General features: G+C 43.8%; 1 protein-coding gene across 1 annotated transcript in view; it reads left to right on the forward strand.

The window, feature by feature from the left end:
• Positions 1-387: 387 nt before the first annotated feature.
• MMP2 (matrix metallopeptidase 2) overlaps positions 388-27667 on the forward strand; it is a 33067-nt gene continuing 5787 nt past the window's right edge. The window contains exons 1-10 of the mRNA XM_079988794.1: positions 388-789; positions 8374-8600; positions 10611-10759; positions 12809-12937; positions 13746-13919; positions 18421-18594; positions 19095-19268; positions 21662-21817; positions 22630-22759; positions 25451-25587. Coding sequence (XP_079844920.1) covers positions 586-789; positions 8374-8600; positions 10611-10759; positions 12809-12937; positions 13746-13919; positions 18421-18594; positions 19095-19268; positions 21662-21817; positions 22630-22759; positions 25451-25587 — 1654 coding nt within the window. The 5' untranslated portion in view covers positions 388-585. The remainder of the gene's footprint in view (positions 790-8373; positions 8601-10610; positions 10760-12808; positions 12938-13745; positions 13920-18420; positions 18595-19094; positions 19269-21661; positions 21818-22629; positions 22760-25450; positions 25588-27667) is intronic.

Below are 27667 nucleotides of genomic sequence, written 5' to 3' on the forward strand. Positions count from 1 at the left end.
GACTCAAGGAAGGGAGCAACGTCCATATCCTTGGAATGACTCTCCTCCAATCGGAAGCCACAACTCAAAGGACATTTTACCAGTGTGGCTGGGCCCAGCCGGCCTCGTTATCCAGTCTCAGAAATGTTCCTTAAGCCCCCCTCTGTATTCATCTCCTAAACAAGCATATGATTCCTTCAGCAATGCATCTGAGCTGAAACTTTACCCGAGTTGTAGTATGGAAAGGCATAAACTGGTCCGTCAACTCTTGTCTCTTTTTATTTTCACTGTTCAAAGAGGGATCTGTCTGTTGCTACCTTAAAATCTTAGCAAAACACACATCTGGTAACTGCCCCTTCTCTTCTCTCCCCCCCTTCATGTTTCCACTGGTTTTTCAGACTTCCTCTTGCGGTGATTTGGAGACTGCGCATCTGGATTTCTTAAACATACAAAGGAATTGCTGGAGCAAGCAAAAGCAGAGAGAGCCCTGAGGAAAGTTAAGATGTGTTGATAAGCAGCTGATGGGACCTTGCAACTCAAGACACTGACAGTGCCAAGCTCTTTACGAAGACAGGGCTTCAGGGAAATAATACGAATCGAAGCAAAATGAAGATGCACATCTCCTTCAGCTTTGTGGGTTGCATGCTTAAAATCCTTTTGATCCACATCTCCATTTTTCACCCAGCCTCAGCCCCACCACCACCAACTTTGAGGCTTTCAGAAGACGTACCAGGCAGAGAACTGATCCCATCACCCATCATAAAGTTTCCAGGGGACATTTCTCCAAAAACTGACAAAGAACTGGCATTGGTAAGTATGTGTTTGTTTGTTTGTTTGTTTGTTTGTTTGTTTGTTTGTTTGTGCCCCCCAACTTATTTCCCTTTGAATAATATTTTGCAATGTCTGTCTTGCTAATTCTCTGATTCTCTGTAACCCAATAGCTGTTGCTTTCCATCTCTGAGGTTCCTGGGTGGGGAATAGGAGCTGGCAAAATTATCAGCTTTCAAAATGTTGAAGCAAGCTCTGTTTCCCCTCATAAAACTTTTAAAGTCAGGCCAGAAGTCTGTATTTTTGAATGGCTGCCCTCTGCCTCTGCAAACAAAGTTCATCAAATTGCTGAAGATTTAACAGGGGAAGGGGGGGTGGCAGAATTGTATAGAAAGTAAACAGAGGTGTTTTTTTAAAAAAAATAGTTTATGAAGCATAGCTTAAGTATAGCCTGAAAGAGAATTACTGTACACAGGTGGCTTTGTTTTTTTAGCAGATATAATGACTAGTCTCGACCAAGATCTGCTTGAAGCAGTAACTGCCCCTTGAAGCTATTCTCAAACTATGTTCTATCACCATTTCTGAAGCTGCACTGAAAAAGTTTGGGAGGATGTCTGCTAGTTACAGATTTATTTTGTCTGTGTTTATTTGATCTGTCATAAAAAGCAACCTTACAGAAATGAAGATTTTAGGAAAAAGGGAACCATGACATGTGCAATGCAATCTGATGCATTTAACTGAATTGTGCTCCATGGGGCTTACTCACAAGTAGATATAGTATCACAGCCTAACAGGGTAACCCAATGGATGTTTACATGGAAGGAATCCCATTGATCTCAGTGGGGCTTACACCCTAGTACTAAATGTATCTTAGGCTGCAAGTCAGAGTGGTGCAGTGGTTAGAATGTCGAAATAGGACCTGGGAAGCCAGGGTTCAAATCCACACTTGGTCATGAAGCTCATTGGGGCAGTTGCTGCCTCTCAGCCTAACCTATCTTATAGAATCATAGAATCATAGAATCATAGAGTTGGAAGAGACCACAAGGGCCATCGAGTCCAACCCCCTGCCAAGCAGGAAACACCATCAGAGCACTCCTGACATATGGTTGTCAAGCCTCTGCTTAAAGACCTCCAAAGAAGGAGACTCCACCACACACCTTGGCAGCAAATTCCACTGTCGAACAGCTCTTACTGTCAGGAAGTTCTTCCTAATGTTTAGGTGGAATCTTTTTTCTTGTAGTTTGGAACCATTGCTCCGTGTCCGCTTCTCTGAAGCAGCAGAAAACAACCTTTCTCCCTCCTCTATGTGACATCCTTTTATATATTTGAACATGGCTATCATATCACCCCTTAACCTCCGCTTCTCCAGGCTAAACATGCCCAGCTCCCTTAGCCGTTCTTCATAAGGCATCGTTTGCAGGCCTTTGACCATTTTGGTTGCCCTCCTCTGGACACGTTTCAGTTTGTCAGTGTCCTTCTTGAACTGTGGTGCCCAGAACTGGACACAGTACTCCAGGTGAGGTCTCACCAGAGCAGAATACAGTGGCACTATTACTTCCCTTGATCTAGATGCTATACTCCTATTGATGCAGCCCAGAATTGCATTGGCTTTTTTAGCTGCCGCGTCACACTGTTGGCTCATGTCAAGTTTGTGGTCAACCAAGACTCCTAGATCCTTTTCACATGTACTGCTCTCAAGCCAGGTGTCACCCAGCTTGTATTTGTGCCTCTCATTTTTTTTTTTTTGCCCAAGTGCAATACTTTACATTTCTCCCTATTAAAATTCATCTTGTTTGTTTTGGCCCAGTTCTCTAATCTGTCAAGGTCGTTTTGAAGTGTGATCCTGTCCTCTGGGGTGTTAGCCACCCCTCCTAGTTTGGTGTCATCTGCAAATTTGATCAGGATGCCCTTGAGTCCATCATCCAAGTCGTTGATAAAGATGTTGAATAAGACCGGGCCCAAGACAGAACCCTGTGGCACCCCACTAGTCACTCTTCTCCAGGATGAAGAGGAACCATTGATGAGCACCCTTTGGGTTCGGTCAGTCAGCCAGTTACAAATCCACTGAGTGGTAGCATAGTCAAGACTGCATTTTACCAGCTTCTTTACAAGAATATCATGGGGCACCTTGTCAAATGCCTTGCTGAAATCAAGGTAGGCTACATCCACTGCGTTCCCTTCATCTACCAGGCTTGTAATTCTGTCAAAAAACGAGATCAGGTTAGTCTGACACGACTTATTTTTCAGAAATCCATGCTGACTATTGGTGATCACAGTATTCCTTTCTAGGTGCTCACAAACTGTTTGCTTAATGATCTGCTCCAGAATCTTCCCTGGTATTGATGTCAGACTGACTGGGCGGTAATTATTTGGGTCCTCTCTTTTCCCCTTTTTGAAAATAGGGACAACATTTGCCCTCCTCCAGTCTGCCGGGACTTCGCCTGTTCTCCAGGAATTCTCAAAGATGACTGCCAGTGGTTCTGAGATCACATCTGCCAGTTCTTTTAATACTCTTGGATGCAGTTCATCTGGCCCTGGAGACTTGAATACATCTAAACTAGCCAAGTATTCTTGTACTATCTCCTTAGTTATTCTGGGCTGTGTTTCCTCTGCTGAATCATTTGCTCCAAATTCTTCAGGTCGGGCATTGTTTTCTTTATCGAAGAAGACTGAGGCAAAGAAGGCATTGAGGAGTTCAGCCCTTTCTGTGTCCCCTGTTTGCATTTTACCATCTTCTCCTCTGAGTGACCCCACTGTTTCTTTGTTCTTCCTTTTGCTACAAACATACCCATAAAAGCCTTTTTTGTTGCTTTTAAGCTCTCTAGCAAGCCTGAGTTCATTCTGTGCTTTAGCTTTTCTGACTTTGTGTCTACACGTGCTGGCTATTTGTTTGAATTCCTCTTTGGTGGTTTCCCCCCTTTTCCATTTTTTGTACACATCCTTTTTTAATCTTAACTCAGTTAAAAGTTCTTTAGATAGCCACCCTGGCTTCTTTAGACACCTTCCATGTTTCCGTCTCATTGGTATTGCCTGAAGTTGTGCTTTTACTATCTCCCTCTTAACAAACTCCCAGCCATCATGAACTCCCTTTCCTTTTAGTATTACTGTCCATGGGATCTCACCCAGCACTTCCCTAAGTTTTATGAAGTTGGCTTTCTTAAAGTCAAGAAATTGAGTCCTAGTATGCTTGGCTGCTCCTTTCCGCTGTATAGTAAACTTCAGAAGAGCATGATCACTCGTGCCTAATGATCCTTCCACTTCTACACCACTAACCAGGTCATCGACATTGGTTAGGACCAGATCTAAAATGGCTGCTCCTCTTGTTGCTTCTCCCACTTTCTGGACAATGAAGTTGTCTGCAAGGCCAGTGAGGAATCTGTTTGACCTTATGCTCTTGGCTGAGTTTGACATCCAGCAAATATCCGGGTAATTGAAGTCCCCCATTACTACTATCTCCCTTCCTTTTGCATGCTTGGCCATCTGTTCCAGGAAGGCATCATCTATGTCCTCCGTTTGGCTTGGGGATCTATAGTAAACTCCCACAATGAGGTCCCTGTTATTCATCTCTCCCTTAATTTTGACCCAAATGCTCTCACTTTGGCTTTGAGGTTCTAAATCTTGGATCTCTTCACAGGTATACATAGGGTTGTTGTTGGGAGAAAGAACCATGTATGACACCTGGAGCTCCTTGGAGAAAAGATGGAATAGAAATGCAATCAACCCATCTTTACAAGGGTGTAAGCCCCACTGAGCGTAATGGGACTTCCCCATTATGGGGAAGGAATAGGGCAGGAATAGCCAATGTGGTACCATCCAGATGTTGCTGATCTCCCACCTCATCTTTCACTATTGACCATGCTGGCTAGGGCTGATGGGTATTGGGCCTGATCTGTACCATACATTTAAATAACTATGCTACAACTTTAAAGAGTCAAATATTTTCAGGTTCTAGATTGGCCCCACCCAGCCAGGCTGGTAACTGAGCTGTGCTAAGGAAAGGTCAGCATAAGGGCTTCCTGTTCAGGCTGGGACCTTGTCTGAGCAACAGGCTGTCTTCACCCTGGTGTGTTTCTGTGAATCCTTTGGCTCCAATTTCCTGGCTCTCCTTCAGACTCCTCAAAATGCTGGGTTGATTTGGGCTGCCTGAGCCCAAGCCCATCACCACACAAATTGGCTTGAGCTGGTTTGGGATTCAGGCATTGGCTAAATCTGGTGTACAGCCCTACCACATTCCCTTGTGGGCGGCCTTCCAGAAGCCACATACCAGGGTCAAGGAAGATCAGGGGCAAAAGTGAGTAGTGCAATCAATGTGACTCTTACCTTCATACAGCTAGGTACCTTACAGCCATGCAAAAATCAGTGTTTGCTACACCCACCCACATCACCTCTCCATCCAGGCATGATCATGCAATTCAAGCCAGGCTAAAGCACTGGAGGAGACTAAAGAGCTCTGCTGTTGAGGGGTGTGGCTTTGGGCATGGCTGTCCCATCCTTGAGGAAGATGCCCCAGGACATAGAATCTGCAGGCACCCACCCCTTGTCACTTCCAGGGCCCAACAAAATTGTGCGGAAGCCTCTGGGAGATCTTGTGTGGCTCTCTTGTGATCTTCCTGGAACCTGCAACCTCACAACCCTGGTAAGTGAGGCTTTGGCAGGGATGGCAAGCAGGGGTGCACAGGGCAGCACCTTCCCATTTCTCCTCAGGCTGTGAAATGGGAGGTGCTACCACTGGCTTTGGAAGAGGATACAGCTTAAGGAGAGCCCTGGAGTTGGTAGCCAACACTGTCTCCTGTGAAAGTGAGTTCCATAGTTTAATCATACACTGCATGAAGAAATGCTTTCTTTGGGTAAGGAAGTACTGTTGTTGAGCTATGGGCCCATCCAGACTGGGGATGGTTGTTTTTCACAGATGTATTCTACAATATGTCATTGACACAATAAAAGTGCATCAGTGGGGGATTTATACTAGGTAGCCCACACACTTCATTTTGCTTTATTTGTTGTTCTGCAATGCTTCCCCATTGTTGCCATCTGGTGGGACACACTTGCATGCTAGTGCAACTAAATTAGGATGAAACCACAACAACTCTAGTAACAGGATTTCAGTAGGATGTTATAGGGTCAGGGAGAGAGGGGGTTTATTGGTTTGTTTTCTACTTGTTCTTATTTGTATTATATATCTTCTGGGGGTTTTCTTGTATTTTTATGTTGTGAATCCCCCCCAAGATTCACTGATAAAGGGCAGTATACAAGTTTAATAAACAACAACAACAACAATAATAATAATATAGGATATGCAGTGATCATAAGTGAAGCAGCATGTCCATGCCAAAACTTTTGCAGACACAAATGATATTGAGAGCAGGACCATGCATAATTACCCCAAGACCTTCATAAGCACCAATCATCATGGTGGTGACCAAAGTGTATCTGGATGAACCCTACATAACTCAACGTTGGCTGGAGTTGCTGGGAGTTGCAGTCTAAAACTTTTGAGAGGCAATTTGCAAGGCATCCAGGCGGAGAAGCCTGGTGGAAAGCACAAAACGTAGCTTAGTGTTTGGGGGGTGGCTTTGGTAGTGCAACACAACAGAGTTTTTTGGACAAGTCTGGAATGTGAATCCCATAGCAAGTATCTGTCTATTTGTTTAAGGAAGGGAGCATCTGGAGGGGACCACATTGATTGCTTCTGGCTTAAGTTATAAAGCCAAGAAAAACATTACTGGGAGGTGGGCAGGGAGTAACACTGTTTTTCTGGCAACTGTTTGAAAAACAGAAGAACCCAGCCAGGCAAGCTCCCCCCCCTCCTTCCCCTGGTGAATTGGCATAGCAACTCTAATCCCACCCACACTGTGATTAGCAGACTGTTGCCCTGATATTATCAGTGACTCCGAATAAGGTGCAGAAAAGGACAGACAAAATGCTCAGAGGGATGGGACACCTTCTGTACTTGGAGAGGCTAACAGCACAGTCCTATGCAGGTCTACTCAGAAGGACGTCTGAGTATGGGGAAGGGCTGTAGCTCAGTGGCAGAGCATCTGCTCTGCATGCAGAAAGTCTCCAGGCAGGGATGGGAGAGACTGCCTGCCTGGAACTCTGGGGAGCTGATGTCACTCCATGTAGACAATACTGAGCTAGACTGACCAAGGGTCTGACTCAGGACTTAGCTATACAGCTGCAAATAAAACGTTTTAAGTGTGTTATAAAGTGCTTTATACAAATGTGACACTAGATGGCGATGCTGAGCTATGACAAAATCAATATATTTTTCAAAATGTTTTTTAAAAGCATTTTCACAGCATTTTTAATACAGTGGTACCTCAGGTTACATACGCTTCAGGTTACATACGCTTCAGGTTACAGACTCCGCTAACCCAGAAATAGTACCTCGGGGTAAGAACTTTGCTTCAGGATGAGAACACAAATCGTGCCGCGGCGACGCAGCGGCAGCAGCAGGAGGCCCCATTAGCTAAAGTGGTGCTTCAGGTTAAGTACAGTTTCAGGTTAAGAACGGACCTCCGGAACAAATTAAGTACTTAACCCAAGGTACCACTGTATGTGTCTAGATTCTACCTCAGTATAAGGCAGCATTATTTGTCCATATCTTCAGCTGTACTGAGTGGGCTTACTCTCACATAAGCGCGTATTGGGTTGCAGCTTAAAGTATTTGGAACTTTCAAGTTTAGGCTGGGGTGGGTGGGTTGGTGAAGAGAGAAATCCACTCAGTTTCACATTTTAATGCAAACCTACCTAATGTGAAATACAAGCCAGTGCACAAAATGCAGTTATATTTTGAAATTATGCGATGCGGTTCTCGGGCTGAAAACCATGCACGAGGAAGCACAGATGGTGGAGAGCTGTACAAATATGCATGGCTTCATGATAATAATGTACCAAATGCATTGTATTAGGGAGAAATTGCCTGCAAAAAGGTGAGAGATGGGGAAGCTGCATATTAAAGTGTATATTAGCAGGGATGTGCACGAAAATGTGGTTAAATAAACATATAAAAATGGGACACACACACACACACACACACACACACACACACACACACAGATATAGAATTGAGGCAAACTGAGCCCAACAGCTTCTGGAGGGCACCAGATTAGCTACATCTGCTGTCAGTTTTTGAAATCTGCATGAGCATCATCAGTCATGAGCAATATTTCTGACCCCCTTTTCCCCCTCATGCTAATGGGATTGCAGACTAGGCCCAGCCCTGTTTAGACTCCCAGGCCCTATTAACTACTCCCCTCCCCACCACACTTTTCACCTACCATCACCTGTACTTGGACCTTGAATGTTAGTTACATTCATTTAAATGTTTTGCTAGTGACAAGTACAACTGAAAGTGTATAGTCCATTGTGTCCAAAACCCTTGCAAACATGTCCACAATTCATTGTTCCTTTAGAAATATTTACCAGCTCACCTATTCACACATTTTCATTATGTGTGTGTGTGCGCGCGTAACAGCTTAACAATTCCCATCTACAAAAGCTGCCCTCTCTGGTCACCTTGAAATAATTCCTTCTCACCACTGGTGAGTCATCAGACAAGTTTCCAAACTTCATCGAAAGCCTGTTGTGACTGATTGTGCTGTTCTCTTTTCTTTTTGGTTGAAGCAATACCTCAACAAGTATTATGGGTGCCCAAAAGACAACTGCAACCTCATGGTGCTGAAAGATACCTTGAAGAAAATGCAGAAATTCTTTGGGCTTCCTGAAACTGGAGAACTGGACCAAAACACCATAGATACAATGAAGAAACCACGTTGTGGCAATCCGGATGTGGCCAATTATAATTTCTTCCCGAGAAAACCAAAATGGGAGAAAAATCTCGTCACATACAGGTATGCATACATACTATCAGGCAAAACCTTCTATGTTATAGTGCAATCTTAACCTCACTTATCTGGGAGCAAGTCCCATTGAGTAGACAGGCATCATACCTTGGTTTTCCCAAGAAGGAAGCCATTTTATGACTTCTAGCAGTTTAGCAAGGCCTTCTTACCAGGTAACTTTGGAGGGGAGAAGGAGATCTATCTATCAGATTCACTGGTCCCAAGCTGTTTACAGCCTTACAAGTCTACATGAATGTCTTAAAGCTAGCTTGGTTAGCAAACCAGCAGCCAGTATGCTTGTAATGATAATATTATATTGATTTGTTCTTGTTCTTATTATGTATTTTCTGTTCTTATTTTGTACTTTTATGTTGTGAACTGCCCTGTGATCTTCAGATGAAGGGCAGTATACAAATTTTGATGATGATGATGAGAGACAGAGAGAGATAAAAAAAGGAAGTAGATTTGTAAGAGTAGTTTCAAAACATCTCCTCCCCTTTGCTTCAAATGTATAGGAGGAAAAGCAAAGCATGAATGGGTTACCTCTGAGACGCCAGTGTTGTACAGGATAAAGCAAGCCTGGGGTGCAATGTAGCTTTCCCAGAATTGAAATCTCAACACTAAGAGATGTCCTACTCTTGACACAGCTGGAGCAATCCTAACCCTCAATATTCATCATTAAAAAGAGGGGGAGCATCTTTGGCCATTATTCCAGAACACCATGAGTTCTTCTGGGAGAATAATGGCTATCCTTTTCTTTCAAATGCTGTTGTTCCATACAACTCCACAGAACAAAACACCACAGGCTCCACTTTGTCTGCCTCTCTCTCCTTCTGCTTCTTAAAAAATAAAATAAAATGTAGGTTTTTTTAATCTGGCACTTTGAGCTGCAGATATTAACCCCACATCCATGTTATGCCTGCAGAAAGAAAGCCGAACCAAAATTACCCTGCGATCTGGACAGCAAATAGTTTAACAAGCACTTCATCGTCCATTAAAGTCTGGAGGGATAAGTCTTAGGCGGAGGAAGTACAGCAGGGCTCTTTTAACGATTTCCATATCTATTTAAGTCCTGTGGCTCGGCTCAGCTTTTTACTGTGTGCATCTTTTTCCAGTGCCTCGTACAGACAGTGTTGCTGGCCAGAAATTAATAAGGTTGTGTGTGTGTGTGAGAGAGAGAGGGGGGGGGGCTGCAATTCTGTTCAGACTTATTTGGGAATAAGCCCCATTGAACACTGTGGAACTCGCTTAAAAAAAACCCCCAAAGGATCAGGCTGTACATTTCGTAGGAACTTTGGCTTAAAGCAAGGATGGGGAACATCTGTGGTCCTCTAGATGTTGTTTGGCTACAGCTCCTGTCATCTCTGAATTTGGGCTTGCTGGGAGTTGGAGTCAAATAACATATGCATAGACGCCACCAGGTTCTCTATCCCTGGCTTGAAAGGCTGCTTTATGCTTTCTTTCAGGAGCATTCCAGGGACATTGATCCAAGCTTTGGGTCTTTCCTATTAAGCCCCAGATCCCCTGAGCTTCTCTTCCTTTAAACACTTTAAAAGAAATTGTTTAAAGGGGTTGTTACTCATGGTTCAAATTGCCAGTGAGATCCAAGGCACCCCACTATCTTAATTTGCACGTATAAACTAGTCCTGGATCTCTCCAGGTGGACCCAATCTGGCACAACCAGTTCAGGCCAAATCCCAGGTTAACCCCAATCTGCCCAATTTGCTTGGGGATTTGGCTATACAGTAGCTGGTTCACAGCTCTAGTAATATAACCACCACCATCACCAGCAGCAGCAGCATTACAAGAACACTGTGCAACAAGGAATTAGAACAGACATTAATCCTTCACACGCACACACCCCCAAAATGATGAGTCATGTTAAAAGACTGATTAGTTAGCTATAGGGCTCTTTGTATTGCTTTTGCTGCAAGAGACTTAGTGTGGCTGCTATCCCTTTGGCTGATCCATACCCTTCTCTATTTTCTCACCCCATCCCACCCTACTTTTATTGTGAAGGATTTTAGGCTACACCCCAGATCTGGACTCAGAGACTGTGGATGATGCTTTTGCCCGAGCCTTTAAAGTCTGGAGTGATGTCACACCACTGGAGTTTTCCCGAATTCATGATGGTGAAGCAGATATCATGATCAATTTTGGACGATGGGGTAAATATCTCCATGCAGCATTAAGGATAAGGAAACCTGAGGGACAATACAGCTCTCTGTCCATTTCTGCCTTCTCCCTTCTGTAACTATGTTGGTCTGCACAGGGGATTTATTACCTGGTACTTTACCCTTTCCCACCAGCTCTCTTCCAATGCATCAATACATTCAGGAGATATAGGTATGTAGACCACCCACCCACAGAGCACTTGACTGGACCAGTCCAATAGCATATATATAGTGCACTTCAGTTGTCCTTACTAGAACCCTATGAGAGAGGTCAACAATCCTATTGTGCTTGAATTGCTGAAGCTGACAGAACATCAGGTAGCAGAACTAGGAATTCTCTCAAGGGGAAAGGAGAAAAGAGTAGGGCTAAGAGTGGTTTGGGATGGCTCTGAGGGCTGATCAGAACAACTGGGGGAAGGTTTAGAGGCCATGACCAGTTCAAAATCACCATCATGATTGGTGGGAGAGAGACAGCCACTCCTGTCTTTGAGGCCCTCCAAACAAGTGGGGCATTTTTTGTGGGTGTCTTCTGCAACGTCTTTGATGCAATAATAAGGCATCAGTGGTGGATTTATACTGGGTGTCATTCCACCCTATTCATTGTTCTGGATTGCTTCTCTGGTGTCCATCCATTGTTGCCATTTGGAGGAGAACTATAGTGCAACAAAAGTGGGATAATACCACCACCACCCTGGAACATTTGGGGTATAAAAAGTTACAGGATTTCAGGACGAAGCTAACAGGACATGTAGCAATTGGAAATGAAGCAATATCTCTGCCTTGAAACATCTGCATGCTCAAACAGGACTGAAAGTGAGATTGCCTAAAGCTGCCCTGATGCCATCCTGACCACAAATCCTCATGAAGGAACAATGAAAAAGGATAACTGGGGGGGGGGGACTTTATTTCAACTGACCTGAACGTGGGCACTTGGGCACATGCAGACATACTCACCCAATCAGGACCATTTTGTTTGTTTGGTCCATTACAATGGCATCATAGAATTGATGATTTGGAAGGGATCTGGTTGTCCACTGTGAGAAAAGGATGCTGGACTAGATGGGCTTTTGGCCTGAACCAGCAGGGCTCTTCCTATAATATTAAGTCTGCTCCATTCTTCTGGGATTCTGCTCTTCTGTCCCTAGGAAGGGGTTTCACTTCTCAGCCATGCTCTGCCAGTGTGCCTCCGGCTGGCCTTGCTCTAACCTAAGGTACACATAGCTGAGAACTCAGGGTTTGGCTGGGAGCACCTGACATTTGTTTCCAATGGCAAGGGATCAAACCCAGAAAGTCCTCAGTGATGCAAAAGTGGTCACCGCAGGCAGTGTCGTTGGCCAGGCTGCTGGTGAGAAACTGATGAATAACAGGGTTATGCCCTTGCCAGGAGGTTGCGTTTCCAAGAAAAGCTTTCGGTGAAATAACGGGAGAAGCCAAGAACTCGGCCTTCACCCGAGGAGGAAGGAGAGACTTGAAATGACTTGGTGCAGAAAACACACACAGCTTTATTCATAGAAACCCAAGGGGAGAGAGAGAGGGAGAGAGAGAGAGAGGGAGAGGGAGAGGGAGAGAGAGAGAGAGAGAGAGTGAGAGTGAGAGTGAGAGAGAGACCCTGAATAGCTCCAAGGTAGAACATCTGCTTTGTATGCATAAGGTCCCAGGTTCAGTTCCTGGCATCTTAGTATAAGGCAGTTTCCTATGTTGGTGGGAAGACCACAATAAAAAAGGGAAAAAAGGAAAATGCAGTGTTTATTTATATATTTCAGAGGTGTGTTTTCCCGCTACTGCCAATAGGTCCCAGAGAAGATTTTTCATCAATAAAATGTAAATCACCACAAGAGATTAAAAATCAAATATAATAAAAAGAATTCCTTAATTCAAATGCACACAAAGTAAAACAGAAAGGGAAGCATTAAATGATTCATCAGCCCATAAAAATTGTAGAAAAAACACCCTAGCTATTTTAAAGAGGGCATGATTATTCAACCATTTTAGATATTTGTTTTCCTGTATTTAATGCCACTTGATTTCTTCTTTCTTCTGCAGAGCATGGTGATGGGTATCCTTTTGATGGCAAGGATGGTCTCCTGGCTCACGCCTTTGCCCCTGGGCCTGGGGTTGGTGGGGACTCCCATTTTGACGATGATGAGCTTTGGACTTTGGGTGAAGGACAAGGTATGGCAGCTGCTGATTGATTCAAAACTTCGCTGAATGTCGACTGTTACCAGAAAGACTGGACAGCAAATCAGTGTAGATCAGCTTTCCCCAACCCAATACTATCTAGATGTTGTTGGACTCCATCCCCCACCATCCCTAACCACTGACTATGCTAGCTGAGGCTGATGGGAATTGGAGTCTGAAATATACAGAGGACACCAGATTTGGGAAGGCTGGTGTAGATTTAGGGCTGATCCCTCAGAATTACCTTCAGGTGACCATTGGCAATGTTGGCTCAGGGTGATAGGTGTTGGAGTCCAGCAACATTTTCATATGCTAATATTTAGGAACTTATGCAAAATACTATAATTTAAATGCATCTCACACCAGAGTGGGGAAGATTAGAACCAGGTGAACGGTGAGCACCAGCTCACTTTGCTGTCCAGGCAATAAATGTTGATGGGCAACTTCAAGGCATCTGAAGGCAGGAGTAACTCACCTAGTTGGCTCCTTCCTTCTGCCCTGCCAGTCTTGAAGGGCTGAAGCCAACACTGCCACTGAGCAATGGCCAATGTCAGGAAGGCATCAGATAAACAATAAAATATATATTTTTAGTGGGTCACATAAGGTCTTCACAGATTAGCTTACAATAAAAAGCTTCCACTGTTTAATGTATTTCCAGGTGACTCTCCTGTAGTTCAATGTCTAAACAAGTTCTGCTTTTAGCTACAGTGTTCTTTGACACCCCACTCTAGAAATTCTGCTGAGAAACTCACATTTATATTTTGACCCCTCCTGACAGAGTCTCTCTTCTTTCCCTTTCAAGTTGTTAGAGTGAAATACGGCAATGCAGATGGGGAATTCTGCAAATTCCCATTCCTGTTCAATGACAAAGAATATAACAGCTGCACCGATGCGGGTCGGAGTGATGGATTCCTTTGGTGTTCGACAACATACAACTTTGATGCGGATGGCAAATACGGATTCTGTCCCCATGAATGTAAGCTGACTGACAGAAGCAGAGAGCTGCGCTTTGTTTTAATTTGGAAGCATATTGTGGCCTTTCCCAGATGACACGTATGATGTCTTTAGTTTCTCATTGGAAATATGGGGTCAATGGTTGTATCAGTGTGCCTCCAATTGTGTAAGCTGGCCAGGTCCCTTCCATGCAAAATCCCTTTGAAGACATCAGAGTGCTGGTCTGGACATGATAGTTTTGGGGTGCACTTGTGGTATAGTACTTTAAATAGAAGGTACAAATGTGGCTGAAATCTCACCGCTATCAACATGAAACCAATCAGCTTTTTGCTTTTAAGATTTTTGCCCACTCCATCCCACATATTTAGCAAAACTAGAAAAATGACGTATTTAATCTTGTTTTGTTTGTTTGGTGTGTTTTTTTCAAGGCTATGTTTCCCCATAACCTTGCCACACAAGGGGATCCCACCACAGGTGATAAGATGTCCCCTGGTGTACTCCAAGAAGCCAAAAAAATTAGAGACAGGCTCTTACTCAGGGGTCGGCAAGGCTTACTGGGCATGGGCTGGATCACTCCCGCAGAGATCCTCCGTGGGCCGGGCCGGTGCAGCGCTATACCACAAATCACTTCTGTGCATGCCCAGATGCTGAAAATAGCACCTGCGCAGAAGCAATTTCCGGTGTTGTGGACATGCGCAGATGCAATTTCCGGTGTCTGGGCATGTACAAAACTGATTTCCAGAGCTGTGGAAGAGAGTCCCCACGTCACTTTAGCGCAGCACGCAAGGACTCGCTGAGCGGGCATTTCATGGGCTGGTTAAGCGACCCTCATGGGACACTTCCGGTTTACTGGAGCATTATGCCAACAACATATAATTTGGACTTGTGAATCCCCACAACTGGTTTTCTGAGGCAAACCTCATTCGGCAGTGGTGTTGCTAGTAGCCATGATGGCTATGTACTCCTGGATAGTTTTATCCCCTGTGAATTTATCTACTCTCTTTTTAAAGCCTTCCAAGTTGGTGGCCATCTTGTGGCAGTGTATTCCCTTGTTTAAGTATGCACTGTGTGCAATGCTAAAATTGCCTGGTCTGAATCGCTCACCATTGAACTTCACTGGATAACCTGAGTTTCTAGTATTATGGAGAGGGAGAGAGAGATTACTCTTGGCTTGCTCTTTAATTCTTTTTTAAACTAGAATGGATGGAATTTGAACCACTTGTGTTCAAAGCATGCATTCTGCCACTCTCTCTATGGAAGTGGGTCTGGAACCTGGAGAATGGTGGTGCTAGCACATCACACTAATAAAATCTCTGCAAAATAAGAGCAGTGCTTTATCTTGGGCAGGTACCAGGAAATAGACCCTACTCATTTTAAGTACAGTAGAAAAATATGAGATGCGCTTTGATGAGTTGCATGTGTCCACTTCCATATTGTAAGACAAGAATTATAGAGCTCTTATCGGTCTCTCAGAGAGATATAACTGTATGTTGCCAAAGATAGGAAAAGTGAGATGAGACCATTAGATCCCAGTTATCTTCGTTCTGCCACATTTTGTTGTATGGGAAGCCTTGAAGCTTTTAGAGGCAGAAAATGATTTTTAAGCTCAGCAAATATCTTGGGGCTTTTCTTCTTCTTACAAAGCTCTTCAAGCTGCCCAATTTTTAAGCAGAGAAAAAGTGATGCTCTATACTTTGAGAAACCGCACATTCAAATACTGAGGGGAAAGTTCTGTGGAATCTGGCAAGCTGACTATTTGGTTCCTTGCTCTTGCTAGCTGTGGATATAGAAAGCCAAGATTTACAGACAATTTCTCTCTTTGAAATTTGGAAGGAATTCTTAAAGGGGAAAAACTTGTTCACAGATTGTAAAATTGGTGCGGTCTGTTGTTCTCAAGCCAGGATGTCAAATGTGGAGACAATTTTTAGGAAGGAGGAAAGTTAGATGCTAAATATATATGTATCTACTTTCTCTCTGCCAACACACTTCGCTCCTCCTAATAAAATATCTCTCTGGCTGGCCCTGTAGTAGGAAATGATGTCCCTGTTCTCTTCCAGCACAACGTCCTTCTATTTCTTATACACTAGCAGCATTGTCAGATCCCTTAAACATCGAACCTGCCACCTGGGAGGTGCAGCCTTGGAACTAAAAGGTGATGCTTGGCAGAATTGGGGGTGGAGACTGGTGAGAAAAGGTGCAGCCTAGTGGTACATGAGGAGCACAGAAGGTTGGACCATGCCTTGTACCAATGCACCACCTACTAAGCTACCAGGAAATGACAGCACAAACAATACAGAGACTGCAGAAGGGGCAGAGAGAGTTTGAAGGAGAATGCAAGCTTGTTTAAACGTTCTTCATTTTATATTACTCTTGCTTGATTCTTAATGATAGCTCACACCACCTGAAAAATGGCTGACACCTCCAAATGGAGCCTTGTGGATGAGGTGAGGTGGAGAGAATTTCAGAAGCAAAGAAGTAGCTTGCTCACTTGAATCTTTCCGCTCATCTTGATAGCCTTCCTCCATCTTCCATGGAGGCAAACCAGTGGCATTATCACAGTTCAGGTACACATTCAGGCAGGCAAAAGCACCTGAGGAGGATGCAGAGCAGGGTTGGGGAGTGTGTGGTCTTGGAAGAGAGGCATGGTCAGAAGAGGCCTAGGGACAAGATAGAAAGCCCTGTGGAGCCACATCTGGTTCTCAGGCCTGAGGTTCCTACCTCTTTTTAAATACTAAACCCCATGGCCCTTGTGTTTCAAATGAGCACGTTCCAGCTTGCATCCTGACCAGGGCAGAGTGACTTCTTTCTTTATGGTTGTCATACCACTAAAGACTTCTCTGCTGTTCACACAGCAAAGAAGGCTAAAGAAAATGGCAGAAAGACAATGGACTGTTTAACTTTTCCCTGTGTCTTCCTGTGTCAGCCAGGAGCCTACAGTCACTCCAGGATGAAGCAACATTGTACTCAGTTTCCATATGTTTGTGATGGATTTGGGTTTGTTTTTTTGCAACTTGTACATGGCTAATAAAATGTGCATTTGAAAATGTGGAGGCGTATAGCTGGAAGAAGCTTAAGTAGGAAGCAAGTGACTCATCTTAGCTCACTCACCTTTTTTTGTTTGCTCCAGCAAAGATACTTTTCAGAAAAGGAATTCAAACACAGGCCTTTGGATAACATTTCTTCTCCTGCTTTGCCCTAGATCAGGAAAAGTGGGGAACCTCAAACCCAGGGGCCAAAAGTGTCCGACTTGTGAGCAGAGGATTCCCTCCTGTGGTGCATTTGAGGTCTTCCCTTGGTGCTCACTCTCCCCTCTCTGCCCCATTGGTCATTGAGCTGAAAAAGAAAGAGTTGAGAGAGTGACTCTCTTTCCCACTTTCCCTTTCAGTTCTGTGTGCATTTCAAAGCTCAGAAGGGCCTTGGATCTTACTTTTGCCCAGATCTCTTGGGAGAATCTGTGTGTGTGTGTGTGTGTGTGTGTGCACGTGCGCTCACACACACACTTTCTCTCTTGCTGTCTCTTGGAAGGGAGTTGATCTGAGGAAGAGAAATGATCAAAGGATGTGGTGCCCTCAGCATTCACTCCAAAATCCAAATGTGCCTACATTGAACTAAAAAGGTTGACATCCTCTGGTCTACGATGTTTAACTGGACTTCCTGGCAGACCAATAATGATTCATGGGCTGCAGGTTCCTCATTCCTAGAAGGTTGCAGGTCCAATCCTGGACAACCACTCTCAGTCAATGTCAGCTGTGCAATGGTAGCAGCCTTCCAGAGTTTCAGGCAAAAGTCTTTGCTAGCAATACCTGGAGATACCAGAGACTAAGCCTGGGACTTTCTGCACACAAGGCACACATTCTACCATTGGGCTTGTATCAAGTTACATAGCGGCAAATCCAGAAGTGCCGGATCCCTTCATCATTGTTGCAGGCCAGATTATACAGCTTTCTAAGATGATAGAATAACCTTACAATTATACAACAGTAAGGGGTGCATTGCAACAATCAATGCAGATCTCCATGTGTTGCCTTTCAGCTAGATCTACTATTTTCTGTGCATGTACATGGACAAATGTTTTTGAGTGCTCCAATATCTTCTTTTGGGGTGACTTGAGTTGTGTTTTCCTTGAAGTTCCATGGTATGTAACAGAACTTGTGCACTGTCCTTGTGAAACAGAAGCACCTTGTATTTTCAGTGTTCTTAAATGTTTAGCTTTGGAGCAGACAGAATAACCCTGTGGTGTTGTTCTTATGTGCCTTCTCCAGAGTGACCCCAGGAGCCAATCCTCAGTATCCAATCAGAACAAAGAGTGAGAATACTTCTTCTCAGTGGCTGCAAAGCTCCCCTTTCGTGCTGATTGGGCAGCTCTAGGAGATGGGGACCCTACTGCAGAAGTAGTAATAGGTCTTGGCCTCATCACTGATTCCAGACCACTATACCTCTGGCCACGTAGCCATATGTGCAGTGGATTAAAGTGCAAATGATATCTTCCAAATGTTTGAAATGTCTTCCTCCTTCTTCTGCAGTGCTATTCACAATGGGTGGAAATGGTGATGGGCAGCCGTGCAAGTTCCCCTTCAAATTTCAAGGCAGCACCTATGATAGCTGTACCACAGAAGGAAGAACAGATGGATACAGATGGTGTGGGACCACTGAAGATTATGACCGAGATAAGAAATTTGGATTTTGTCCAGAGACAGGTAGAGTCGCTTTGCCATTGCATGGGTAGATTTATGCCAATGAAAGCAACCTCTCCCCTATGACATTGGTGGCTGTGTATTAATGCTTCTTAAATTCTTATTCTTCTTCTCTTTGGAGAGAGGACCTTTTCAGGTTTCTTAATCTCCTAACGATGGGAAGATGGAAAGAAGCACTTGTTACTTTTTCATGCCAGATGATGATGTATGGCAGTGGTGGCAGGTGCTCTTTGGGACTGGTGGGGTAGAAGGCCCAGGGACCATTAGTGGGCACGAGAGCCAATGACGGGCAGAACCAGAGTCATCTTGTTCCCTGCTGTTGTCCCTCTGCAGGGGTAACACTGCAAAAAATAAGATGTGGATAAACTGAAGGAACCAAAAGCTGAAACAAACTAGCATTCCAGGAGCACAGACAGAATGGCAGAGGGAATTTACAAAATAATGAAGGGACTGAATGGGAAAGGGAGAAATTAGCTCTTATTTTTGCTTCTTCTTTTCTGCAGCAATGTCAACGGTTGGTGGAAACTCTGAAGGAGCACCCTGTGTTTTTCCTTTCATATTCCTTGGGAATAAGTACGAGTCCTGTACCAGCTCTGGGCGTCAGGATGGGAAGATGTGGTGTTCCTCAACTAGCAACTATGACGAAGACCGCAAGTGGGGATTTTGTCCAGATCAAGGTAGCTCTTTTCCTCATATTTATTATTTATTATTTGATTTAGAGCCCGCTTTTTCTCCAAGGAGAAAAAGCATACATGAATCTTCCTCTCTTCATATTATCCCCACAATAACCCTGTGAGGTAGATTAGGTAGGCTAAGAAGTTGTGACTGGCCCAAGGCCACCCAGAGAGCTTCATGGCCAAGTGGGGATTTGAACCCAGGTCTTTCAGATTCTAGTGTAACTCCCTAACCACTACACCACACTGGCTGTCATATATGCATACTAGCTCCAGTTCTCTAAAGTAGGAATTGGGGATGCACAATGACTCTAGTTTCAGCATGGATAGGGATAAATTTGACACAGCTAGCATTTAAAGGTGAACCTACATATCTTGCCCTTTCTCAAACAATATACAAATTGAATCAATGTCATCCTTCAATATTTGCACTTCTCTGAATTTTGCATTGTGGTTCTCAGTGGCGTAGCGTGGGTTGTCAGCACCCGGGGCAAGGCAAGTAATTTGCGCCCCCTAACCCGTGGATTTGCGCCCCCTAACCCTAACCCCCAGATGTTGCGCCCGGTGCGGCCCCCCCCCCTGCACCCCCCACGCTACGCCACTCCTGGTTCTCCCATCATGTAATGTATACAAAAATGCCAGTGCAGGGGGTAAAGTGTGCATACATATACATATCTTTGTGAAAATAACATACAAAAATATATTAGGGGGAAATTACTTTGCAAAGATATGTATTCTGTATTAGGCAAAACTGCACACAAATGTGTGTGTTAGGAAACATTTGGAATAAAATGGTGGTGGAAACGGAGGTGGAAATATGGAGAACTGAACTTAAAAGTTGCAAAATGAGAAACAAAACTGCTGGTCTCCTCCCACCCCTAGGGAGGAAATAACAGTGCTGCCCTCTGGGGTCTCCTGGGCTCTACACATGCCTGGCATGATTCGGGGGGGGGGGGGAGGCATTTTGTGATTCACCTCAGGTGCCAAAATGTCTTCAGCCAGCCCTGTTTGTGCACTATGTCCCTGTGTGGATTTGGTTAGGATGATTCCAGGGGTTCCAGGGAAATCCTAAAAAAATATGCATCTTAAAACAGTCACCTGAGCAAAAAAGCAAATTGAGGCGTACTTATGAAGCATACTGAGAGTTGTTCTGCATTCCTTCGTCTCCTTAGTCTTGCTTTTAACAGCATATAGCTGCTTGGAGCAGCTTCTGAATGTGGCACCTCAACAACGGCAGATAAAAATTATTTCAAGAACAGTGCAGGAAGTGACTGTGCACCATTTTCTTCTCTTTTATTGTACATACAACATACCTTCATGCTTTACGGCTGGGTGCAGCCATTTTGCTGTGCACACAACCCTCCCTTTTCTTAAACATGTTGGTCTTGGGGGAAACTTGCAAAACAGATCAAAGGTCCAGATTGTGGTTACGTTTGTCCTTGGTGAATCAAAACATCTCACTTAGGCACTTCTCAGAAATACGACCTAGAATATTATGTAGAATAGATTGCAAAACAGCAAAACATAAAACAAATGAGTCGCCTTCACAACAGGAAGAAGAGTTGTCTCATGAAATTTCCTAAGTGATGACCTCTGAAGACAGGAACAAAGTTTACAAGCACAACTGTGGTCACATGTGGTTATTTCCATATTAAATTGAACCCTGCTTTTTCAGTAATTCTGATAATGTGGAGTGAACCTATACATGTTTCTTGTTGTTGCTGCTGCTGCTCCTGCTGCTGTTCTCATTCTTCTTCATTATTCCTTGCAAAATTACAACATACAATGTTAAAAACAGTTAAAACTACTTTCAGTCATGAAAATAGGGTGGGTCCCAAAATATACATTTGTCAAAGGCCATGGTAAAGAGATTTATATTCAACATCTGACACAAAATACACAATGAAGGTACCAGATGCACCACCATGGGGAGGGAATTCCACAGCTTAGGGGCTACTACCAAAAACGTATGTAGAGAAGGAGGTGGTCCTTCAGATATTTAAGACCTAAGTTGTTTGTGTATGTCAGAGGCCAGAGCACACCACAAGATCCCACTCTGCTTTCCACACCCATTCAAAGATTTCTGAAAAGAAGCTATAACAGTTGAATGATACTGTAACTGCAATGCTACCTCTTTTCCTTTGTGCCAACAATGCAGAGTCACCTGTCCCCAGGCTTTCTATGCTGAACACCTGGAATATTTTTAAACACTCCGTAGCACTTCAGAAGCTTTGCTAGCACAGCAAGGCTATGTCTAATTTCAGTACACAGAAGTCAGATCTCTTCCAGCCCCTAGTAGCAGAGCTTTTTGAGGAATAGTCAAATTGGCTCTGCAATTAAATATATAGATAGCATTATGTTCAAGCTGCCCCAAACCCAGTTTGTTTTTCTTTCAGGCTACAGCCTTTTCCTAGTTGCTGCTCATGAATTTGGTCATGCCATGGGACTAGAGCATTCTGAAGATCCTGGAGCACTCATGGCCCCCATCTATACCTACACCAAGAACTTCCGGCTTTCCCAGGATGACATCACGGGAATCCAGGAACTTTATGGTAATGTTTCCACTTGTCCAAAACACATGTACTACATTTTGGCCTATAGCAGAACACATACTGTCCAAAGAAGCTTAGCTGATACAAAACCCCCTGAGACATCTCAGGTATTCTACCAGCCAGGCTGCTACAGATAGTGTTTAAATAAGACTGAATATCCCTTGCCACAGGGTTGGCCCTACCATTAAGCTGAGTGAGGCAGACTCCTTGGGCAGAGAATGTTGAGGGGCAAGAAGCAGGGACAAGGTGCTGGAGGACAGATCTGTGTGCCTTTCATTCTGCCCTGGGGCCCATAGGCTCTAAGCTGCAATGGGCATATGAACCAAGGGACACAATAAGTTGCCTTATACTGAGTCATACCTTTGGTCCATCTAATACTGAGTGGTAGCAGCTCTCCAGGGTTTCAGACAGGGGACAATCCAAGCCCTACCTGGAGGTTCTGGGAGTTGAACCTGGAGCTTTCTGAATGCAAAGAAGATGCTCTGTCACTAAGCTGCAGCCCTTCTTTTTACCACTGGATCATGACGCCCCATTTCCAATGCTAACATAAGATACATCTGCAAGTCTGGTCAGTTTCTATCTATGGAGCAAGGGAGTAGTCATTTGTCCTTTGCCTTATGCTTCAAATGGTCACCCCTTTCCATCCACCTCTATTTGTTGCCCTGATCCCCAGGCACTACATTTTACTTTCACCAGAAATAAATTTGGAAATGAAATTGTGTTGTTGTCCTCTTGTTGACTTCTCTTTTTTTTAAAAAAGGAATAATCACATAAAGACCTCATTCCATTATCAACCTTCCCTTTATTTGCAGGGGGCTCTACTGATGTTGGTCCAGGCCCAAGTCCAACACTTGGGCCAGTCACCCCTGAGCTATGCAACCAAGACATTGTATTTGATGCTGTTGCTCAACTCAGAGGGGAAATCTTCTACTTCAAAGACCGGTAGGTGGGAGGAAATAGCCTGTTTTACTCAAGTTATCTTGTACCAAAGCGAAAGCAGAAGCCGAGGGCCTATGTTGTTGTTGTTTAGTCATTTAGTCGTGTCCGACTCTTTGTGACCCCATGGAGCAGAGCACGCCAGGCTCTCCTGTCTTCCACTGCCTCCTGCAGTTTGGTCAAACTCATGCTGGGCCTATGATCAAGTGTTATTCATGTTTTGGGGTTCTGCGGGGTCAGTCTGGATGATGCCTTGAGTCAAGTGGTATAGATAAATAAATGAAGAAGAGGAGCAGCATTTGTTGAGCTACATTCATTGAAGGAAGGGACTCTTGGAGATAAACTGAAGTTGGCATGTTTGCCATATCTGGGACTTCCTGTCTCTTCCTTTAATTCTCTACTTAGACTAGCTCTTGTTTTGCTATGGCAATAAACATGTTAAAAGTATTGTCAGCAGTACTGCCAAGAGAAGGAAAACCCCAGTTCCAATGTTACAAAACTGGCAAGGACGAAAATGTCAGTGGATATTGCATTGTTCCAGACATACAAGAACTGTGTACATTTTTAAAATGACCAGATTTGTTCCAACAGTTTTGGAAGCTGACCCAGTTATGTGCAGCGCAGAAACATGAGAGGCTTGGATGCTTTGACTTAAACCAAATAACCCATCCGGGCATGCTCAGGAAAAGGAGCTTTCAAAATCCAAGCCACATAATAGTTGTTGGTGCCGGCTGCATGCCCAGAAATCTCTCCCCTGTTGAATTTTTCAGCTGGAATTCTCTTGGATTTTCCTGAAGTACTAAAATGGCCCTTTCTAACTTGCTAACTCTGGCTTGAAAAAGAAAGGCCCTGTTATCTTGTCTCATCCCTCCCTCCACTGCAGAGAGACAGAATTGTTCCATACCTGAGATCAGGGACTGGGATCCTGTGGCCCAGCAGAAGTTTATGAACTGCAGCTCCCATCCTCCCTGACTATTGGTCATGCTAACAGAGGTTGTTTGGAGCTGGAGTCCAGCAATATATTGAGGGTAACAAATTGCCATCTCCTCTTAATACAAGGCATTCAGTAAATTAGTTGCTTGTGAGATTAGCTCACTGGTGTCAGCTTCCCTCCTCCCTTTGAAATATGGAACCTTAGATGGAATAATATCTAAGGTAACTTTTCTGCTCTGTCAATGGAAAAACTTATAGAGCTGTATTCACTTCATGGTATACTTGTTGTACTGGTGAAATGTCTTGCAGTGCAAGAGACTGCTTGAGCAGATTGCTGGTAACTTTGTTGCACAACAGATGGCACAATCTCTTGTGCAATGAGTTTCTGCCAGTGCAGCTGTTGTCTGGGTTTCATCTACTGTTGAACATTAAAATTAACCCATCCACTAGCACCATCCTTGCAGTAGTGAATGGAGAACACTGGGTACAACCCAAAATTTGCTTCCCCTGTGATAACATGTGACCACTGACCTATGATAGTATCTCATGCATCTTGGTATGCTCATGAACACCAGTATGGTCTAGATGGGTCTATTGGCACAGGATGTTCAACAGCTTCTGTTCTGTCCAAGTGACAAACCGTGGAAAGGTCCTATGTGATTACTTCTGCCCATGTGGCTGTAATATTAATTGTGCAAAGAAGACCACATTTTGCACATAAATTGTGCTGGGAAGGCCACCTAAGTCCATGTTCCAGTTACAAATCATGACTGTTCTTTTTCACTCCTGCTGAAATCCAGCCTCCATTCCACAAATGCAAAGCTGGATAATGCTGGTAGACAAGGTTCTAATACAAGCAAGGAATTTTCTTGACGTTCAGCAAATTGCAGCCTCATCTTTTTGGGAAGGGTTCAGCAAACTTGTTGCCTACTAAAATGGCCAGCTGGTACAAGGCCATTTTGTGTGTGTGTCCTTTGAATAAAATGAACTGCTTATCAAGCAAAGTTGGGGGGGGGGCAGAGAGAGAGAATCACAATGGTGCTTTTGTTAACATCTTGTGCTTCTCCACTCCCTTTCCACACACACAATCAACCGCCGCCGCTGAAATCAAACTGCAGTTTTTTAATGCTCATAAATCGGAAGGAGGCACTGCCTTATACATAAAACAGCTCCTAAATTACCCGCTTTATTCCTCTGATGAGTGGTTTAAATGCTCCAGGCTTCATTTACAGCCAAGCTGTTTGATAGATGATCATTAGATTTGATCTTTTTGGTTGCTACAATCATAATCATCCAGAGTAATGCACCCAATACAAATGTTGGCATTTGCCAAATGCGTATCCATCTGTTCAATGTGAAGCGACGGGGATGGTTGAAAGGGTTTAAGTGCCTTGTAAATGGGTTTATTTGCTGGGATAATTGAAGCACCAAATACATTCTTTTTTTCTGTTCTGCGGTAAGAATTAATGTAAGTGCTAGAGAACTTGTTATAAACCATCAACGGCTGTGTGCGGTGCATTAAGGTGTCTATGGGACAAAAATGACTCCCAAAGAAAGGAAGGCTCACCAACCTTTGATACATTTTTGTTAAAAAAAAATCCTAATCATTATATGTTTGTGTTGCTGATGGATACATACACACACACACACACACACACACACACAGGCACTTAAATGCGCACACACACCTTTGCCAGCAGTGATGAGAAACAGATGTGCCAATGAATCAGCCCTTTGTAAACTCACTGTGATTTTTCTGCCTAGATTCATCTGGAGGACGGCAAACCAACGAAACAGGCCAAGTGGTCCTTTGCTGATTGCTACATTCTGGCCAGAGCTCCCAGAAAAAATTGACGCTGTCTACGAGGCCCCTCAAGAAGAGAAATCAGTCTTTTTTTCAGGTAGGCTTGGCTGGAAGATGTACAGTAAGCACAGTTTGCAGAAGTATTACATTCTGTATCATTTTATTCTGTAGACCACCTTCTTAAATGATAAACTCAGGATAGCTAGCTTGGGGCCAGTTGTTGTTAGACTGCAACTCCCATCATCCCTGGCCAGTGGCAAAGCAGGCTTGGGCTGATGGGAGATGTAGTTAGGCAACATCTGGAGGGCTATCCCTGACTTATAGGGGGAAAGTCATGATGCAAGACAATTCATGCCATCAAGAAATGCATGAAATACCTTAAAAAAATTAATAACAGATCAGAATCCTGGTGGTGGGAAAGGGAGCTTTAACCGTTTAACCCATTATAGTCCTGTGCTGGGACTTCCTCTGCCCCTTCCTATGACTGCTGGTTGTTTTCTTCTTCTTCTTCTTCTTCAATAGCAAAGTGCTTCTATCTGAAAGTAAAAAATACAGCGATAATAAATTAAATATAAAAGCACTGCATGCCCTTTTGTGACTCACAAATCAGCTGGTTGTGGCAGCAACTTCCTTCTACCTAATGGCAGGGCTGGACCTGTGACTTGGGCTTTTCATATTTTGCAGCAGCAACTCCCAGCTTGCTGTTAGGATAATGTGAAAAGGACCCCAGAGTTCTGGGACAGACCAACAGGCCACTTCCTGTGAAGAGGAATTGACTATTAAACCTATTGTGTTCTGTTTTTGTTTTTCATTTGGTTTCGGGTTTGTTTGTTTGTTTCAAAGTATTGTAATTTTTTCTTGATTTTATTATTTTATCTTTTTGTAAATCGCTTTGAAGGTTTTCCTTTTTAAAAACCATCAAACAGTGCATAAATTTTAAGAAATGAATAAAATAAACCACCAGGAACTGTAGCTCTAGGAGACGCTCAGCACCATTAAGAAATCTCAGCTCCCAGGATTCTCTGGGGGAAGCCATGACTGTTTAAAGTGGTGTTATAGTGCTTTTAAATATATGGAGTGAATATGGTCTCATGGGGCAATGAAAGCGAGGGAGAGATTGCATTTCCTGTTGACCATTTATGTGTCTGCCTATTGATATCAGCTGCAGTTGTGCTGGCTGACCTAGTGGAGCTGGGAGGTTGTTGTCAATGTTTTGAATAACTGAGCCAGCAAAAAAGAAAAGTGTGTTGTTATCCATTGCAACATGACTAAACATCTCCAGGCATGCTAAAGGGAAAAAAGGGAGAAAAAACCTATGGCTAGATGCTGCTCAACAATTTCTTTAAAGGGAAGGGGGAAGTCTTATAATGAATTCCACATGGCTGAAGGGCTGCTGAGTTTGAATTCCATGATAAACTGGATGTAGCCAAAACACCTCATTTGTCTGTGTCCAAGCATTATATCCCCACTCCCCCTGTGGGACCGTAGGGTGAAGTAGGGTTTTAAATACTGTTTGCCGAAGAAATTTACCGTAGTTAGCTCACTATATGGAAAAATGCAAAACAATGCAAACTGGCAAATTGCTAAGAGTCAGCAAGCAAATCTCTGTGTTCCAAATGTTATCAAACAAAAACACCCCCAGTTCCCATCTCAAGTGAGTAAGAGCCATGTGGTGGGCCTTTGCCCGATTTAAAATAATGTACAGGCTAACCTAAAACTAATAAGATGACTTTGTTTTCTTTAAAAAGAATGTGCATGCATAAACATTCTAGTTGCTTGGGCACATGGAAGCTATAAAGTATGTAGGCTATACCAGTAAGATGAAACAATAATGGGTTTGAGTTCTTGGTTTCTGTTTATACCATTTGCAGTGTGGCATCCATCTCTGAACCACTCCTAAAAGTGCAGGCCTCAAGCATGCTCAGTTCCAACTTTTCTAAAGAAACGCTTTTTCCCTGTTGCTCACTAGGTCACCGCCACATATATTACAAAAGCCTCTCCATCTCTTCCTGGAGGGTGACAAAAGGTCAGAGTCAATGTGGCTCACTCTCAAGGAGAGGACTACGCTAACAGCACCATTCAAACTCAAGATCCACCAGGCTGAGAGGGTTTGGATTTGGCTAGTCTTGAGCTTTCCCAGCTCAGCCAAAGCTATACTGGCACAGGGGCAGACTTGG

This window comes from Podarcis cretensis (assembly GCF_951804945.1).
Source record: "Podarcis cretensis genome assembly, chromosome: 8".
Lineage (NCBI taxonomy): Eukaryota > Metazoa > Chordata > Lepidosauria > Squamata > Lacertidae > Podarcis > Podarcis cretensis.